Genomic DNA, 20,144 nt, shown 5'->3' on the forward strand with positions numbered 1-20,144 from the left:
ATATTACCACTTTTAATATATTATCACTTTTAATATTTTATACCATATATTAATATATTATTTGAAGATACAATTAGATTATTAGATACCCACATACCTTAAAACTAGGATTGATTAATTATCTGCTTAATTAACTCTTTCACTCCAAATCAACCACTATCTCTTAATTCTCCCTTCCCATATTTATCACTCAATCATGTCTCCTCTTTATGATTCAGGAATTTCATAGTACAATTTCATTCCAACAATAGCTAATCTACTCTCTTCTTCTCAAGATATCATCACCATGGCTGACAAATTCTCCTGAACCCAAATATTATTTTGTATTGTTCATTTATAACTAGATCAAATCAAAGTAATTGCTATAGAGAAAACTTTAATTCAGAGTGGGCCTTGATTGTTTGTCTCCGGAAGAAATGGATCTAAGTTTTGATTATGTTATGCCACAACACAAAAGGATCAAAGGGAGTATTGTAGAGAGTTTTTGTTTGCTGGTGTTCTTCTAAGGCTTTCTTTGGTTACCGTGACATGAATTTGGTAGTACCAATATTACTTTGATATAGCCCTTGAAACATGTGTATCCAATAAGTAGTAATCTTAATTAAAATCTGAGTTGTATTTTTAGTAATGTGGAGTCTGACCATGTATATGTATTCACCATTAAATTTCGGATACATGATTTTTAACAACACGATGATATTAATGATACGACAGATACTCTACAGTCGTGATTTGTTCCTAAATTCATGTGATTCAACTACATTTCATATTTAGATACACATAATTAAATGTATATGCTTATAATGTATCCGAGATACATGTTTTTGGATATAACGTATGAAATTTAAATACACATAATTAGATGTATATGCTTCCTCTTTTTGTATATTCTATACTTAGATACACATAATTAGATGTATTTGCTTACTATATATTCGAGATACATGTTTTTGGATATAACATATGCAATTGATACTTGATACATCAAATTAGTACTAGATACATATAAAAGATACATGAAATTAATATTATATATATATATATATATATAAAATAGATACATAAAATTAATACTAGATACCTATAACAAATACATGAAATTAATGATAGATACTTCTATGCTACATATGAATGTACTTGCGTGACACTCATGTATCTAAGTGTTTAGTTTGTTGGATACATCATATATTGATATAGATACATCAAATTAATGAATTTATTATTTTAAGAGTAATAATTTGAAATTAATCAAATTGCATTACCAAGATATACATGTTTTTATCTTATATTAATAATATTAATGAATTTACTATTTCAAAGAATAATAAAATGAAATTAATTATCTATGTATTTTGAAAATTCTCAATTACTCCTCTAATTAAGGAAATCGGTTCCAACCAATTAATTTAAATAAATAAATTTTGTATCTCAATTTTAAAATTCGACAGATACTACATGTATCTCATGGATTCAGACTCATGTATCCTAAGCATAAAATATGATACATGAAGTAATATTTGAAACTATTGAGAATCTTAATAATTAAGACCTAAACTAGTGGAATTTATGTGGTTGGCCCTTTTTAATAATTAATAGGATCTATACATGAGGAGATCACTTTAAAAATAAGTTATTCATGATCAATCCAATACAAAATTATCTTTTAGTCGATACGCAAAAAGTTTAAGTGAATTGAACGAACGATCAATTTTTAGGCCATATTTTGCACCCAAACCGGATTTGGGACTGTATTAACATTCTATTAGCAAATTAAGAAGAATAAGATTCTGGAAATTATCTGTCAAACATGGGTTCATTATCTGGCACACGTGGAATATGATCCTCCCACACGTGGGGTGACGGCTCATATATAAATCAACACTAATTAACCTGTCACGTGCCCCCAGCTAATACCAGGACCCTTTTTTTTTTCTCTTTTTCTTACTCATTCTTTATTTATCATAATCTTTTTCTGTAAAATTTTACGTAATTTACGTTTCCTGCCAAGAAAATTTGACTTCCATTTGAATATCAAACATATCGCTGTCAATCTGAATGTGCCAAAACGAAAAAAGACAAAGAGCACAATATTATCAATGGTGTGAAAAATAAAATCACTTGTACACGATTATATTTCAAGAAAAATAAATATTTGATTTTATGAGGTGAAGAAATATCTTCATTTTGGTGGAAACGACAAAGGGAAATCAGAGTTAGGTATTTTGATTCTATGTATCTATTTGTCATAAGCTAAATAACTTGAGTTATATAAATTGTTTTATCATAAATTATTTTTTCCAAATTGACTTGATTTGAATTTAGAGGAATGATAAAATTACGTATAAACTCATTTATTGTTTAATTTGTGACCATCTCATCTAAAAATTTAAGCTATTAGAGATAACACGATTTTTATTATTTAATTATAATCTCAACACGACCCTTTACTCGCGAATCCAAATTTATTTCCTGAGTCAAACATGTGAGCTAAAAAAACACATTTTAATTATTTAATTATATTCTCATAACTTATTTAATCCTTGACAATTGGGCACTTGCAATGTTTCATGTTTAATTAAATCCAGATTAATTGTGGAACAAGTTTTAAATTTGAAACTTTGATTTCTCTTCGATAGAGCAACTTAATTACCAAGGACCCCGGCTTTAAGGAAAGCTGCTTAATTTGTGGAAGAAAAATATAAATGATAAAACAAACAATATGTCTTTTCTTCTTTTGATCAACTTTTTTCTTATTCTGATCTGTATGAGTTGTTTTTCCATCAGCTTTTTATTTCAAGTTTCGACAATTTGGTTCTTACAGCTAGTTGACCATGTGGAGAACCTTTTATTTTTTTTCAAGAATGTATGTATATTTCATCATTCCGAAAAGAAAAAACTCCACTTTTAATTGTCATGTTGCATTTTCCAAAAGTCAATTTGACTAATTTTCAAAGTTAAATTGTTAAAAATTTAGTTATTAAAAAACTATACGAAAAGTTCTATAAATTTCAATTTTTTTTTGCATATTATGATGCAAAAATAATCATAACATATCAATCAAAGTTATTATCGTTTGACTCTAAAAAAGAAAATTATGACAATTAATAGTGGACGGAGAAGAATAAATTTGTGTAGTTTCCACACAAGATGCACTGCATTATTAGGTATACGTTCAAACGAACTCAATGTATAGTTTTTGTTATATATTAGGTACGTGTGACTCCAATAACTATAAAATGAAATTTGATGGTTGGTTGAGTTGATCTTTAATGAAAAAAAATAACCTTTTTTTTTTTTCAATTTCATGGTTGTTCTTTTATATGTGAATGAAGCAGGGCTCAAAATGGGTAGGTAGAGATTTATTAGTATAAAAAATGTTTCTAGATATTGTCAAATGTTGCTGGTAGATGATTTTCTTCTTTATTTGGTAAGCAAATTAAACAGAAATGTTAATGAAAAAGAACAATTGGCCAAGAAAATGATCTTTGGGAACATATCGTCATCAGCTTAAAATACGATGAAATTTTTTCTGTTTTTCCAAATTTGTAGAGGGCTAAACTTTTTTTGCTATAAACAAATAAAAACAGTGAGAGATACTTATTAGTTTTGAACATATTAGTTATCGCCAAAGTTTAAACCAAAGGGGCCTTTCAATTATCAAATCACCACAAGTTTAAAATTTAAATTTGAACCCAGAATCTCCGGGGGGGGGGGGGGGGGGGGNGGGGGGGGGATTGTCCAATTGTTTATTTTGGAGAAGTGATTAAAATTGTCCAACGGCATTATTTTACTTTTTTCTTTATTTGAAAATTGGAACATGATTCAATTAAAATATATAGTAATAGTAACTTTTCAATTTAGACTCAAATTCAATTCCCAAATTCACTTTGACCGTCAATATTCGTCATTAAAATTGGAGCCAATGATATTCAGTTGCACTGGTTCTTTATTTAACTCCAAGAAAGAAAATATTTCACTTGTACTTATCACACTTTGAAATACTTTCTCCGTCTCATTTTATTATGTTATTTCTTTCTATAAATAGCTAGACCACAATACTTATCATTTTATAAAATTTAAGCATAAATTACCATAAATAATAAATGAAATATATGATAGCTCTTCAATCAACACTTACGCAGTTTCTCATCTCAAATTATTATAATAGAGCAAAAATTTCACTTATATTGTCCCTTGTATTTCTAAAGTAATTTGCAATGTTTTCCATGTAGAATATTAATTGCTTGTCATTTTCGAAGATGAAACAAAGCATGGGTGCAGTAGGACCGTAAGAAAGAGGAAATACTACTAGTATGCAAAGTAGATAATGACAGTTTATCTTGCCAAGTGGCACCACTGAATTATATGAGCTGTTCAAATCGAATTCGTCTTCATCCCCCAAAAGCAAAATTAAAAACCGTTAAACAAAAAAAAGGGGCCGAGGGTAATACAATTGAGGAAGTAAACGCGTTTAAGGAACCGAAGTGAAAATACCGAATTAGCCCCTCGACAGAGAAATACCCATCAGCCTATATATAGGGCAACTAATTCCTCATGATTTCAGAATTCAGTGACATTCCTAAATCTGTTATTTAATTAGTATTTGATTATCAGAAGAAGAAGAGAAAAAATGGGAGACAGCACAATGACATGTGTAGACATTCTTTTGGCAATCATCTTGCCTCCTCTTGGTGTTTTCCTCAAGTTTGGCTGCAAGGTACCCTTCTTTTAATTTAGTTTGGTGTCCGATCAACTTGTGTGCTTGAATATTTACTACTTTTCACAAGTACATGAATAATTTTATCCACCAAAGCGTAGAATTTATGAAGCGAATTACATAGCATCTTCTAGCCACGATCGGAGTTAATTTTCTACTACTCTGATTTTTTTTGTTGGGAAAACAAAACAGGTGGAGTTCTGGATCTGTGTTTTGTTGACTCTTTTTGGATGGCTACCTGGTATTGTCTATGCTGTTTGGGTTCTTACCAAGTGATCATCTCCTCTAGAGAAGAGAAAAAAGGTAAAACATAAACCTGTAATTTTAATTTGGAGGAATATTCATATAAGATCAAACACCTTGAAAATTCTCTCAATCTGCTTACAATTTCAGAAAAGTATCTGATTCCCCTTTTACTTTTTTTTTGACAGGTGAATATGTGATGAAGCCCACTACTAAGTCACTTTATTTCCCCTAATGGAGTATATTATCTAGCTGTTGTTTTATTTATTCTTGGATGTATTTTTTCAAAGTTTATCCCCTCCTTTTTCTTTATTGGCTACTATTCTCTCTTGTCAGGAAATTTGGATAGAGTTTTGGTTGTGTACTTCCATTCTGTTATTTTAATTGAATATACCAATAATTGTTTTACTCCTATGGTTTCTCTTTTTAACATGTTGCTTGTGAACTCTAACTACTGGTGGTTGGTAGGTAGGATATTTTTTCAATAGACGTGTTTGATTTTATCATCAACACCAACACATGTAATACGGTGATACTCAATTTTCTTTTTTCATTTTATAATAAATTAAAGAAATATGGGGAGTGAGGTGAGGACAATAGACAATTTGCATGCAGTCACAATCAGTTTCATCATCAAAGTAGTAAGCGACAATGGTGGTGCTTTTCTTTAAGATTAAAAAAATAGTATATGTTTAATTTTACTGGTTTATTTTAACAAAAATTAATAACATAGTATAACTACATAAAATAGTATTTCAAGACATGGTTAATAAGTATAGTTTAATAAAATACACTTTTAATTAAAAATTTATGGAGAGATATGCTAAATCAATAGGCTATGAGTAATATAAAACGGAGGAAATAATAAAATAATAGAGATCAAATCCAAATTACGTATCCAAGTTTGGCAATATTAGCACAGCGTGTGTCGGCAGATGTATCCAATTATAGTTGTGCTTTCTTCTCATTTAAACAAATAATTAACGCAATTTCGTGACCAAATTGTGATTGCTGACTGGCTAGTGCCCACACGTGCCTAGGAATAGCAATGAGGTGGGGCAAATGCGGGGTGGAGAGGGTTAAAGTGAATTTTTTTAAAATTAATGCGAACAGGGTGGATTGCAGGTATATATGAATTTAAATTTAATTTTTAAAATGTTATAAGAGTGATAGATTATTTATTAAGATAATTTCTTTAAAATTACTAAAATATTCAAAATAGTAAATAAAAATAGTTCAATAAAAAATAATTTAATTTCTTATCTGTTTCCCAATTAACCTTTAAAAAAAACAATTTTAAGTCACTATCCTATTAAATTAATACAACTTAATGAAAAAATAAATTTATTTTATAAATGTTTTTTAGATATTTAACTCAATTAGAACAAGAAAATATTAAAAAATTAATCGGAGCGGATCTATGTGGGCGGGTTGAAAGCACATCCCATTGCCATCCCTACACGTGCCAATCAGTTGGAGAAGCTTCACTTTTCAATTCCACTTATTTCCATACTTGTCTTAGAGGGGAGTCAATTGAAGGGAAGAGAAAACTATCAATTCTTAAATGTTTATTAATTATTTCTTCAAATTTGAATCATTTTTTGCTTTGTATGTTATTCTCTGGTGGGTATCGTTCTAATTTTGTTGCATATTACCGAAGGGACGATTCTTATCCACCAATAACTATGTGAATCTATTTTTATCTTTTAAATATAAAAACTAAAACTAAACCCCTGTTTGTGAACCGATATAAAGCTAGCTACCACATCAGTGAAACAAATGGAATACAATTAACTTAACAATGGAATAAAAAGGTTACTATGAAAAGTTCCATCGAAAGAAGCGTAGATGTAGTTTGATATAATAGAGAATGGTAGCTACTCTAAATTTTGAGGAACATGCATGTGAATGGTGAATTACAATTTAGACAAAAGTAGCATAAACAAATAGGCTTGCTTAGCGGATAATCTGGACAAAAACCATCAAAACTCATCTCATGTCCATATGAAGCAACAACGTACTAGCGTTCCATATGCAAATGGAGTGAAAAGTTATCAGTCATCCCACACATAAACAATTAAGACTTCCCAAACAAATTAAGTTATCATTAGTGGGATAACTAATCCATCAATTTCATGTAAATTACTGAAGAATTAATAATTAATACTTTTAACCAGACCCATGCTAAATTAACTTCGCATTTTTTTATCCTCAAATTATTATTCCTTTTATCTCGATACCAAACGTCCCCTTTAATGAGAACGCCAACTTAATTCCCATGTGATGGAGAGGGTGAAAGCAGTAGTCCATCCCTCCCATTACAGCTCTTTTACCACATGTCGGCGCTAAATGGGGATGAGTTGTGAAAATTGGATCCGACTCCTCTCCATTTTCCCCAAGTTCCTATTTGAATTAGTGACACATGGCATAGGTTATAATATAAGATTTAATTTTCCAATATATATTTAGTATTAAAAATTATTATAATCTCACAATCTTAGCAACATATTATCTTGTCCGTAAATAAAGAGAAAAAAAGTTCTTCCTAATTACTTTTTTTTTACGTGGGATATTTTTTTGTTTTCTTTTAAATATTGAACTGCGGTCAAATATAGCTAATGTTAATTTTGGAGGAAATAGAAAAAAAAAAGGTGAATAAAATAGAAAAAATAATACTCTTCAATAGCTAATGGTTAAAAAGAAAAAAATCAAGGAAAAAATGCAATAAAAATATTAACTTAAAAAGAAAATTAAATTAGCATCCTTAGGTAAAAAAAAATAGGAAGAAAACTGTTTTCCCCTAAATTTATGTACAAGATAATATGTTGTTAATATTGTAGGGTTATAATAATTTTTAAAATTAAATAAATAATATATTTATTATTTAAATCATGATTAGAAATTTACTTTAGAAATTAAATCTTAGTCATTTAATTTAACCTATGACATGTGTCACTAATCCAAATAAAAACTTGGAGAAAATAGAGAGAAGAGAAATGGAGAGGAGCCTGATCCGTGCAAATTCTATTCGTACTAATCCCAAAAAAAAGTTTTTAAAGGCAAAGCAGTTATAATGATGCAAACGTGATTAAAGACGAAACTAACCCTCAGATACTTATCAGCCTATATATAGTGCCACAACTTCCTCCTGTTTTAATCAAAATACATACTTACTGTTGAATTAGCATTTCTTTGATTATCATCATCAGAAGAAGAGAAAATGGGAGACAGCACTATGACATGCATAGACATTCTTCTGGCCATCATCTTGCCTCCCCTTGGTGTTTTCCTCAAGTTTAACTGCCAGGTTAACTCCTCTTAAATTTTACTTTTTTGAGTTCACTACTCCGATTAATTTAAATTCATCAGTCCACTAAATAACTTACTTACTACTGCACACAATTTCCCTAAAAAAATTCTACTTATCATAGGTTTGTACTTATAAAGATAAATTTTAATATATATTTTGTGTGTGTTTTGGGAAAACAAAACAGGTGGAGTTCTGGATCTGTGTTTTGCTGACTCTCTTTGGGTGGCTACCTGGTATCATCTATGCTATTTGGGTCCTCACCAAGTGATCATCATATGGTAATTTTTTCTCAATTTTCATTACTCTATTTTTTATTTTTTATTTTTGGTTTGGAAAAGTACTCAAATAAGGTCTAATTTGCTTAGAAGATATTTTTCATACAAAATAATAGTAGTATATAGAAAGAGTATCCAATTCCCTTTTTTTTTTCCTAGTTTGACAGGTGGATATTTGAAGACCATATTACTACTAAGTATCTTCATTTGCGCTAATGGAGTATCTAGCTACCTTTTCTATTTATTCTTGGCTTTTGGTTATTTTTCTCTTGTGGACAGATTGTGTGATGAAACATATATCGTGCTACTATTGTTAGTCATTTGGGATTGTAATGTAACTTCCACTCTGTATTTTATTGGATTATGTTGATTGTGTTACAGCTGGCATTAGCTTATAACTCTATTTTATTATATATATATATTCCGTTGGCACGTGTCCCATTTTATCTAAAAACCAACCTTATGATGATTATTACTACTACTTAATTTTGTCATAATATTCTCTTTTTACAAAGAGAAAACACAAATGGGGACAAAACTGCAGTCACATATCAATCATCATCAAAGTAGCAAGTGACAAGTGGTGGTGCTATGTCTAAATCATTTACTTTGCCATACACCAATAACGAAGCTTTGGATTCTCATTAATCACTGATTTTCTCTTTCATATTCCTACCTTTGGGTGATCCCCAAAGATAAAAGAAGCAAATAGAAAAGTGATTTCCTTTTTACTATAATGGACAGAACTCTATTTCAAATCAAAATGATATTATAATCGATTAGAAATATGAAACAGACATATATGATATAACTTTCACAACCACTAAAACATATTGATCACAGGTTTAAAAGTGTCGCAACAAGGCATTGTACATGCAAATCAATAAAACAACAGTAAGATTAATGATATAGTAATTCGAAAAAGGGTAATAACATGGAAAGAGGGAACGCCAGAATTGGGAAATCAAATTTCCAAACACCTCAAGATATTACAACTAAGTTGAAGATATATCACAAAACACAAACGAAACATTGTCCCTATGCCAGTTACGTCTAGGCCCATGCCTGCACGTTCCTGATAATTCATGTACATGATCAAAGGAGTCACAAGGCACTAATATATTAAGAGTCGTTTGATGCTTGTTTACCAATTTCAAGTGGGGCATAAATGGGGTATAGGCGGCTGTTGTAAAGGAGCCAGACTTATAATGACAGGCTGCCTACTTTGGACCAGAAATAAACATCCGTTATATCTTTTTCTTCTCAAGCAATGGCTGGCAACTGGTGTATTGAGGACTTTTGGGATAAATGGCTAATATAATATCTGCACTTGCAACCAAGTCTGATAAAATACACCATCTATTCTAGGCCTTAAATGCTTAAACTAATAATTGTATATGGGGATGAGCACATATCAGCTCAGCTATTATCGCTAGAATTTCATAGTATCACACACAAGACTCTTCATTCCTTCCTACTGCCACATTCATGAGCAAAAGATTCACGGAACTATTGTTCATTCTTTAAACTGCCATTCACGACGACACATGGGACAATGTGCTTGAGCAGATTGAGAATTCACCCACTTCAAAATACAATGAAGATGAAATGCATGGTTGCAAGCACCCCATACTGCAAAGAGTCAAAGACAAGTAATTATCAAAGCATTATAAGCCTTTAAAAAAAGGGGGCCACATTCCACAAAAGTCATGTCAATACTATCCACAACAAATTTATGAACCCAATCCATATTGCAAAAAATCAAATGTCACTGTTGTCATTTTATATATATAGGGCAACCACTTCAACCTCCTTTTCAAAATTCACTGACATTCCTAAATCTGGAGTTTAATTAGCATTTTATCAGAAGTCGTTAAGAAACAGAAGAGAAGAAGAAGAGGGGAAAATGGAAGACAGCAAAATGACATGCGTAGACATTCTATTGGCAATCATCTTGCCTCCCCTTGTTGCTTACCGCAAGTTCGGTTGCAAGGTACTACTCCCTTCTCCCTACTTGCTCTTCTTGATAACATATTACAGTAATTTTTTATTTTTTATTTTTGCTTTGGTCATTCAGTAATCAAATTCACTAGTTTGATTACTTTAAATGCATAAACCAACTAAATAAAAGGCTTCCTTCCAGTTAACTTAAAACTACGGCAGGTGAAAACTTGAATATTGCCTGTAAAAACATGGCATCTGATAGATTTTCCACTCCCAAATTCGGCTTGGCTGGGCATGCTTCATCCTCTTTTATACCACCAGCCTTCTATAGGCCTAGAGAGGTACTAGAGACTACCTTTTCCTCCTCTTTTTTTTTTCCTTTTTGGGGTTCAAGGGTGGCCAGGGCTAAGGATTTGTCAGTGTACAATGCAAATGAAAGTAAAATTTTACTTTTTCTTCTAAAACACTGAAATTTTGTATAAAGATGGTGCAGATTTCACATGAAAATTTTCTTTTCTGTACTGGAAACAGGTTGAAATCTTCATCTGTATTTTGCTGACTCTCCTTGGGTGGATACCTGGTATTCTCTATGCTTTTTGGGCCCTCAACTCCTCACCAAATGGTCTTCCTTTCCTATGGTAATTGTTCTTAAATTTCATCCTTTCCACTGCCAAATAGAAAAAGGGTAAAATATAATTCTGTCATTTTAGTTTGGAGGAGCATTCAACTAAGATCTAACAGCTTGAAGATTCTCTCAATTTGCTTAGAAGATATTCTAGAGTTCAAATAATATACTCTACTATATATGAAGAGTATCTAATTCCTTTTTTTTACTTTGCTTGACAGGTGGGTGTATAAAGGCCCCATTTAGACATAATACCCCTTCAAGTTTCATGCTGATACCTATCGGCTCATTGAGAAGCAGTCCAGATACAGAAAGAATAAAGTGCCTATGCTCTTCAAGAAATTGCCCATAGAGAAGAGATTACTTCAAGACAGAACTTCTGCTTGTTCTTGTGTATATAAACTAGTGTCTAGAATTCTTGTTACATATATCACTTCTCTATCCTTTTTTTACTTTATTAAGGTTACTGTGAACAACTTGTGTAGGAATGGAAATGTCATATTGTAATTTAATGTTTGGAAGGTAAACTACGGCCAAGAGGTCACAACTTAAACTTAGTTGAATTTTCCGTCTTCTTGTTATTCACCCTATAAGAAGCTCTGTTCCAATACTGTAACTTTTGCCAAATAACTTAAAGGCCAAAAGGTCTCAAGTTAGACCTAGTTGAAACATCTGTTTTCTTTTATTAACCCTATAAGTAAGTCTACACCATACTATATCCTTTCCGAGTCACACTGGATGGTCAAAAGGTCATAACTAAAACCTATTTGGAGAAAACCCAGACGTCTTCCCCACTGAACTTACAAAGGAATAAAAAAGAACTGTCTAGTCCTGTATCCCCATCTCTTCTCTTTCATAAACCAAGGCCATTAGGATTGGTCGTCTTGCTAGCAGGATTTAAAAAAACTAACAGGAAGTAGATTTATACTTTTATTCCATGAATAACCACCATAATTTATTCTTACTTTTTCTTTTTCTTATCCAACTTCAAGGAAATTACATATCCAAACAAGGAGAGAATACGAATTTTTTTGTGGAAATTATTGAGAAGTTGTGATTTTCTGAAAACTCCTGCTTTACGGGACTTATACAGGTCAATACCAGCACTTGAAGTCTATCCTCATTCGGTCATTCCTAAACCCAAATTTGATCTCTTCTAACATGCATAATTGTGCATAAAGTTGTTGGCTGATGGTGATACAGTGTGATTATTCAAGCTTCCATCAGAGTAGATAGACATTAGTCTTCATGGGAAAAAGCATGATACAAATAGATTCAATACCACAAACGTCTCACTACTAGGTAAAATCAAATGGATACTTAACAATCTATATCTAAAATTGAGCCAGTAATATGAACTAGTCATAGCAAGATATAGTCAAGCCGCTGAAATGCTCTGTAACACAGACACATAATATGTTTGGGTTTTTTTAACGAAGTAAGAGTTAATATTAAAAGCATCAAGAAGATGCATAATAAGTTAATACTGATTCTCAAAGAATACAACATCCGTGACAAGTGTTTGTAGTATCTTTAGTTGACAGCTTATGGTGAAAATATTTGATTAAAATACTCAGTTAGCTGTTATAACACACCCTATATTAACAATTACCTTCAAAGTTTCTTTCTAAACCTATATTTTCGAAGGTTCACTTCTGTTAACTACAAATTTAAAAGAGGGAGAAGTTGTCTTGAGAAAGTCTCTTTTGCAATGGAGGATAATTGGACAGCTCCAGCCTCCAGATGTATCACAAGCTTCAATTGAAAAGTTCTCTGGTACAGCGACTAACAATGTTACTTGGACAAAAGATACTCTTATAACTGTTAGCATGTTAGATGCAGTTTTCAGTATCAACACCTACTATGCATCTAAGAAATTGTACCTTACACCAAATCAAACGAATTAAAACTAAATATGAAGGACTGCAAATATTGTCAAGGAACAGTTTGTAGCTCTCCTTGTGTTCATGAGTAACATCAATGTAGAAATATGTAAACCTTGAAAAATAATGCAGGGGGTAGTTTCCCGTTTTGTCAAAGAAATGATGAATGCAAAATTATATCTTCTTTTTTCTCTTAGCAAGATAGTCCAGGTGGCTTATGGCCTCAATTGAAAGGCACAAATGCAAAGTCTAGGAACCAGAATATTCTGATGCTTGAATTATTTCACCAATTGCATCAACAATGTTTCTCAAAGATGAAAGTACAAATACATATAGACAATGTACAGACATATAAGGCAATACCAATATGCAATGTACAAAACATAATATTTCATCCAGTAAACATATATGAATTGATGCAACTCATTGGATATACAGATACACTAGGTTTACATGTGAATGGTGATCCAGTATCTTATATGCCTTAGAAAACTATTAGGGAGAGATAAACAGGCTTACTTAGTGGACAATCATCACCAGGGAGTTTGCAATCAGGACAGCAACCATCAAAAGCCATCCTACATATACCACAAGTTTCATCCTGAGCATCCCATGTCCATGAAGAAACCGCATGCCATCTGCAATGCACGAGGAAGTAACAAAAGTAAGATGAAGTAACCACATCATGTAGTCTTAAGTCCGACAACAATTAAAATGCCAAATGCCATGAAGAGTACATACTCTATTCACGATCCCAGCAAAACACCCAATAGAACAAGTTAAGGGAAACTTCATGATATACTGATACAGCCAATTCTCAAGGAAATATGCCAACATATCCTTCAGTCAAAGCAACTGTACACTTGCAACATTACGCTCACCCTCCATTTACTTAAGAAAATCAGAATATGCACTTATGTACCTTAGTGAAACAATCGATGAAACACAAATTAAAGTAGATTTGCGGGGGAGTTCAATGGCTCTACATTCTCCAACAAACTTCAGAAATCAATGATATTAAAATCCTAAGATCACAAGATAAGTCATATCCGATCACTAATTACATATTTAGACAGAAACTAAGCTTTCATATCAGAAATGATTTAGTAACAGTTGCTATAATTCACTGCACTAATTTTCTGCTCAACCAACATACATACCGTATCCTTCATTTAAATATTTCAAATCAATGACATAATCACAAAAGGATACGCAAAATCTTGACTTTCATTGGCTCGTTCTCTGCAATATCAACACCACAAAAACGGAAATTCGTAAATTATATGAGAAATGATAATTAAAAACACTCTTCACAAAAAACAAATAAAAATGAATGCTACATTAAAAGAGAAAATAACCTTTTTCTACGACAAAATTGGTGTGTTAATCTACTGCTTCTGCAAGAAATTTGAAATTTTGAACTGAAATTTCTTGGTTTAGGGTTTTATACCAACTCTGAAAATGGCGGAAAACTAGTGAAAAATATGGTATGATCCTACCCAGTGAGCAACAGGCTTAGGCTTAAGGTCCAGACTGAACTAGCCCATATCGTTCTCACATGGGCCGTTAATAATTTTGGGCTTGTTTATTGGAGAGCAAGTTATGCCGAGATTATTTGAAATGTAAAAGCAAATCAAATCTCCGTGGTTTGTTTTTATAATACATTAGGGAAAATGGTATGAAATAGCAAATTATTAATTCAAATTAAATGTTATAGCCATAGTTTCTTTTATTTGTAATTCGCAGCAAACATTCCATGTTTTTTGCCATCCCATTTGTATACCAAAATATACAAATAGACCCATTCGGTATACATATGTGTTGTATAAAAATTGATTGCAGGACCCATTTGTATACCGAATATACAGATAGACCCATTCGATATACATATGTGTTGTATAAAAATTAATTGCAGGACCCATTTGTATATCGAAATATACAAATAGACTCATTCGGTATACATATGTGTTGTATATATGCGGTAATTTTGTTTATATACAATTACTATGTTTTAGTTTGTATACCGAAATATACAAATACAGATTTTTATGTATATGTATACCAAAATATACAGATTAATAGACATAGCAAACATAAAGTTTGTTATGAAGCGCAATTATACAAACTATAGTTATAGCATACAAATATGATTTTTATGTTTGCTAAACCTAAAATTTACTCTACTTGTAACTTGTAAGGGTAAAGGTTTCTAACTATGTATAAAAAAAGATTTCGTTTTGACATTCCACTCCCTTTATTTTACGAGGTTTTATTCAGGCCTATGAACTTGTTCAAAATTAGTGTTTGAAACCTCATATAGTATTGTTCTATTGTATATATATGTTGTGGCCGTTTTCAGTTGTTTTGTTAAATTGGTTGTAACTACCCCTAATTACCACATAAAATGGTATTTGATTAGATAATATTATTTATCTTACTAATTTGACTATTGTAATTCATATCATTGATAAAAGAAAAAATTAAACTAACAGTTGCAAAGAGAGAAATACATCATATTACTACTACATATAATGAAGCTTGATTAGAAACATAATTTATTCTACTAATTTGACTATTGTAATACACAGCATTGATAAAAGAAAATATTAAAGCAACAGTTGCAAAGAGAGAAATACATGACAAGTGAAAATGTAAATATTTTAATGAATATATTTTTTTAAAAGTTGTGAAGGTTATATATAAATTGGAGGGGTGGGGGTGGGGGTGGGGGGGTATTATTTAAATTTTACTCTATCTTCGCTTTTTTTTTCTCAGTTTTCAACATATGATATTCACGTGGTCATACTGTATATATCTTTGTTAGTCCATACATTGATTATAACTTAATATTTGTCTATAAAAATTATGAACTCTACTAAGAAAAAAAATTATTTTTTGGAATTTATGATTTATCTATTAATTTCCAAATTCACTTTTGTCCATGTATGATGTATCTAATGACTACATGAGATCTCGTAGGATGACCGTTATAATTTGATTTTAAAGCTTACCATAGTTACCTTTTATACAACTCATTCATTAATATGTTTACATGCATCATATGGTCCGTAAGATATGTTAAAATTGAACATACCATACTTTTTTGTTAAATAGAATTATAGTCTATGAATAAGTCATGACAAATTTCAACTAATGATTTTTTATTATAAAATAAATAATAACCAAATTATTAGAGTTAATTTTAAAATACCAACTTTTAAACTACAATTCCACTGAAAAATGTTATTAACAACCTTATTTTACTCATCTTTTATGTTTCTATATCAGATAGTGTTGCAGGGAAATTAGTAATTATTTATTTGTTTTCTCTTTTTTCTACGTAAGAAACACGTATACGAGTATATATCCTGTAAATTTTTAACAATTTTATTTTTTGGGATAAACCAGTTATGACACTGTGACTCCGCCCCTGGTCAGGTGGGAAAAAAAATTGTATTGGCAATCAAAATTGAAAATATTTGGGCACTAAATTTTTTCCAAATATGTTTGATCATCAATTCATCTTCCAGATATGCAAATAAATACAAAATCTTCCATATTAATTAGTGAAACATCTTCATATTTGTATATAACATGCCCATTCCAAGAAACTAAAGGACACAGAACTCTACATCTACCATATATTTTCACCTTGTTTGCATATTTGTTGCATCCAAGAAAGCCAAAAAAATGACAAGAAAGAAAGTGAAATTAGCCTTCATCACTAATGACTCGGCAAGAAAAGCAACATTCAAGAAAAGGAAGAAGGGTCTGATGAAGAAGGTGAGTGAATTGAGCACCCTTTGTGGGATTGATGCTTGTGCTATTATTTATAGCCCTTATGACACTTCACCAGAAGTATGGCCAAACACCATGGGAGCTCAACGAGTGCTCGCGGAGTTTAAAAGGATGCCTGAGATGGAACAGAGCAAAAAAATGGTGAATCAAGAGAGTTTCATAAGGCAGAGGATTGCTAAAGCGAGTGAGCAACTGAAGAAACAGAGCAAGGAAAACAGAGAGAAGGAAATGACTGAAGTTATGTATCAGGGGTTGACTGGAAAAGGGCTTCAGAATTTGAATTTGGGAGATTTGAATGATCTTGGATGGGTAATTGATCAGAACTTGAAGGAGGTTTATAAGAGGATTGAGGCAGTTAAAAAGGGGGCATCGACTTCCTCTTCTTCTTCTGTTGCGGCTGCTGCAGCCGCAGCCGCAGCATCACAGGCTGTTGCTCCACCGACGATGGAGCAAAAGCCTGCTGTGGTGGAATTGGGATTGGATCCGATGCAGAGGACACAAACAGAGTGGTTTACTGATTGGATGAACAGCAACACAAGTGATCAGCATATTGGTTATGGACATGCAGATGAGATGATTTTGCCCAATTTTAATGATAATCATAATGCTAATGTCTGGCCTAATAATTTCTATCCTTAGATTTATTTTCTGCTTCCTACTTCTTTTCTGGATTTTTACTTCTGTCATTTTTATTTTGTTGTTTTCTGAATCTGCCACGATGGATATGAATTATTTTTTCTTAATTTATGGTGGGTAAATTTCTTTTTTTCTGGTGCTTCAGATAGATTGTGTTTATCGTATAAATAAATAAAAGTGTGTGTTTGACAGTTTTAATTTGTCCGCACTATGTTGTTTTAAATTAAATTAATATTCTTGACTCGGTGGTGCTACTATTAATAACTTTACGAGTAAATTGCCTAGTGCTCCGTCATGTCATGTTTTAAAGCAGAATACACTTTTATAAAATTATTACAAGACATGTAGGGGCACAAATTCGTGTTCAAACATGAACATGCGCAACGTTAATCTTAATTCGTTCCGAAAATTTTGATCTCTCTCTCAAAAAAAAAAGTAAAATACATACATACTAAATTATTAACGTAAAATAAAATTTTATTCCAAAATCCAAACCCACTATTTTCTTATGTGTCCTTAAAAAATTATAAGAAGATAATATTACACACAATGATATTTTTGTAATTATAAAAAGCAACTGATCGATAGGCAACAAACACAAAAAAAACTTTGTTAATCAAACAGTGTTATATTATGTCATTCCAATCCATTCTTTACAAAATATCATTAGTCCCTCTCCAACACATTCCTCTTATTTAAGTAGTGTGCGCCGCAGCTATGGCGCAAGGTCTCTAGTTCGATCCCCTACAGGGTATTTCTTTACCAACATGGATTGTGGTGCATTGGTGAGAGTGTCACCCTTAATCAGAGGTCTCAGGTTCGAGCCCTGGGTATGGAGAAAATCCTGTTGGAAGCGCCACCCTCGAATGGCCCTGCAGAGCGCGATCCGAATTTATTCGGAGCTCCAATGTAGGCTCCAAATACCGGGTGGAAAACCAAAAAAAAAAGTAGTGCAAGTGAGATGGTCAAATTAATGACATTTAGAAATTAGAACCTTACTCTAGCTAGACTGAGCAATTTGTCACTAAGAAAAAAAAACTAATATTCCATTAACAGTATTAATTTCTCAGTGGTGTTAAAATTAGACTAATCAAGTTTATGCACCCAACTTGTCCAACGATTGATGAACCTAATTAACTTGTGGACTAGAAAGGAATAAAAGAGTATAACACAACGAGTATATCATTCTCAATCCACTATCCAACATCCAAATAGTAATTAATTCTCTATCTAAAAAAATTAGTGTGATATTTAGCCCAAATTGAGCCATGACAAATTCTGTTAAAATATTTTAAATTTTTTTTATTTGATAGGTTATACGTAGCATAATAAAATAATAATAATAATAATTTATTAGGCAGTAAAAAAAAGAATAGATATAGCTATTGAAATTTAATAAAAAATGATTGGATTAAGTTATGACTCAAATTTTTGCCTAAAACTCATTTTAGTCCAAATAACTTTTAAATAAGTCAATAATTCATTCATTTTATTAACTCAACTCATCTTAACTTGGGTAAATTCAATCCGACCATCATTTGACACCTATAATCAGGATGGTCAAATGTGTGGATGAGCTGACGCTTAAGTTAATAGATGTGTGTACAAGTCATTAACCCTTAGGCTAAAATGGGGATGGATTAAAACTAATAAAATAATGAGTCCATAATCCTACCCAATCTACTCTTATAAAATTTTAATTTTTTTTCTAATTTATTTAATTACCTAATTTATATATATATATATATATATATACTAACGATTTTACTTTAAAAAATTAAATAATTTGGTAAAGATTTTCACAAATCAATTTAAACTATATTCCATCCAACTTTTAAATAAGCTGAATTAATTATAAATTAATCAATCCAACTCACTACTCAACACATATTTTGAACCAACAACTTTAAAATGAATTGAGTATTTTTACTTATTNCCTATTTTTTTTTATATATATATATATAAATGCTAACGATTTTACTTTAAAAAATTAAATAATTTGGTAAAGATTTTCATAAATCTATTTAAACTATATTCCATCCAACTTTTAAATAAGCTGAATTAATTATAAATTAATCAATCCAACTCACTACTCAACACATATTTGAACCAACAACTTTAAAATGAATTGAGTATTTTTACTTATTTGCCTTTGTGACCCGTGAAATATTCTTGACCAAATTAAAACTCCTTTTGACAGCCATGCAAAGTTTATGTTGTTACTAATTATAGTAAACAACGTGCAATTTGTTAGTGAAGGGATGTGTCATAATCAGGTCTAGGGATTCTCATTGACTGATCAAATTCTCTCTATGTGAAAATTCTGGAGGCTCCAATTCAATTGAAAGAGCGTATTATTCATTCAACCTGATTCTTGCTTGGAGTTGAAGAATATTAATCAACTAAATATATATATTCTCTTTGTTTAGATGTTCTTAGTAAAAATTACACTACTAGTTTAAATTCTTATTTAGGCAAGCCCTTGAAGCAAGAATTAAGCCAATAATGTACAGAGAAGGAATAAGTTACAGTAAACAAACAAAAGAGTGTAGTCACCGCTAAATTAAATGTGATCAAACAATTAATGTTATACCCATAGATAAGGGTGGTGGTGGAATGATACGATATGAATTTTGGGTATGAAAAAAATTCTATCAAGAAGTACTTTCCTTATAAATATGTCTTATACAATGTGAATCTAAATTAATCGAGT

At 31.2% G+C, this 20,144-nt stretch overlaps 4 protein-coding genes across 5 annotated transcripts; 3 read left to right on the forward strand and 1 right to left on the reverse strand.

The window, feature by feature from the left end:
• Window positions 1–4,492: 4,492 nt before the first annotated feature.
• Window positions 4,493–5,368, forward strand: LOC125868338 (hydrophobic protein LTI6A-like). Its single transcript, XM_049548997.1, has 3 exons — window positions 4,493–4,717; window positions 4,910–5,020; window positions 5,149–5,368. The coding sequence occupies exons 1-2, from the start codon at window positions 4,631–4,633 to the stop codon at window positions 4,991–4,993; spliced, it is 171 nt and encodes a 56-aa protein (XP_049404954.1). The 5' UTR covers window positions 4,493–4,630; the 3' UTR covers window positions 4,994–5,020; window positions 5,149–5,368.
• Window positions 5,369–8,102: 2,734 nt separating this feature from the next.
• Window positions 8,103–8,923, forward strand: LOC125868322 (hydrophobic protein LTI6A-like). 2 transcript variants are annotated; one of them, XM_049548980.1, is made up of 3 exons: window positions 8,103–8,267; window positions 8,455–8,548; window positions 8,705–8,923. In XM_049548980.1, the coding sequence occupies exons 1-2, from the start codon at window positions 8,181–8,183 to the stop codon at window positions 8,536–8,538; spliced, it is 171 nt and encodes a 56-aa protein (XP_049404937.1). In that variant the 5' UTR covers window positions 8,103–8,180; the 3' UTR covers window positions 8,539–8,548; window positions 8,705–8,923. The 2 variants fall into 2 exon arrangements, with proteins under 2 accessions (XP_049404937.1, XP_049404944.1); XM_049548987.1 differs by having other exon boundaries at window positions 8,104–8,267; window positions 8,713–8,923.
• Window positions 8,924–9,373: 450 nt separating this feature from the next.
• LOC125853657 (anaphase-promoting complex subunit 11) lies at window positions 9,374–14,169 on the reverse strand. The gene is made up of 4 exons (XM_049533379.1): window positions 14,158–14,169; window positions 13,920–13,996; window positions 13,517–13,635; window positions 9,374–10,177 (listed from the first exon to the last, which is right to left on the reverse strand). Exons 1-4 carry the CDS (start codon window positions 14,167–14,169, stop codon window positions 10,062–10,064), a joined length of 324 nt encoding a protein of 107 aa, XP_049389336.1. The 3' UTR covers window positions 9,374–10,061.
• Window positions 14,170–16,404: 2,235 nt separating this feature from the next.
• On the forward strand, window positions 16,405–17,523 carry LOC125868313 (agamous-like MADS-box protein AGL80). Its single transcript, XM_049548969.1, has one exon. It carries the CDS (start codon window positions 16,688–16,690, stop codon window positions 17,432–17,434), a length of 747 nt encoding a protein of 248 aa, XP_049404926.1. The 5' UTR covers window positions 16,405–16,687; the 3' UTR covers window positions 17,435–17,523.
• The last annotated feature ends 2,621 nt before the right edge of the window (window positions 17,524–20,144 follow it).

This window comes from Solanum stenotomum, chromosome 1 (genome assembly GCF_019186545.1).
Source record: "Solanum stenotomum isolate F172 chromosome 1, ASM1918654v1, whole genome shotgun sequence".
Classification (NCBI taxonomy): domain Eukaryota; kingdom Viridiplantae; phylum Streptophyta; class Magnoliopsida; order Solanales; family Solanaceae; genus Solanum; species Solanum stenotomum.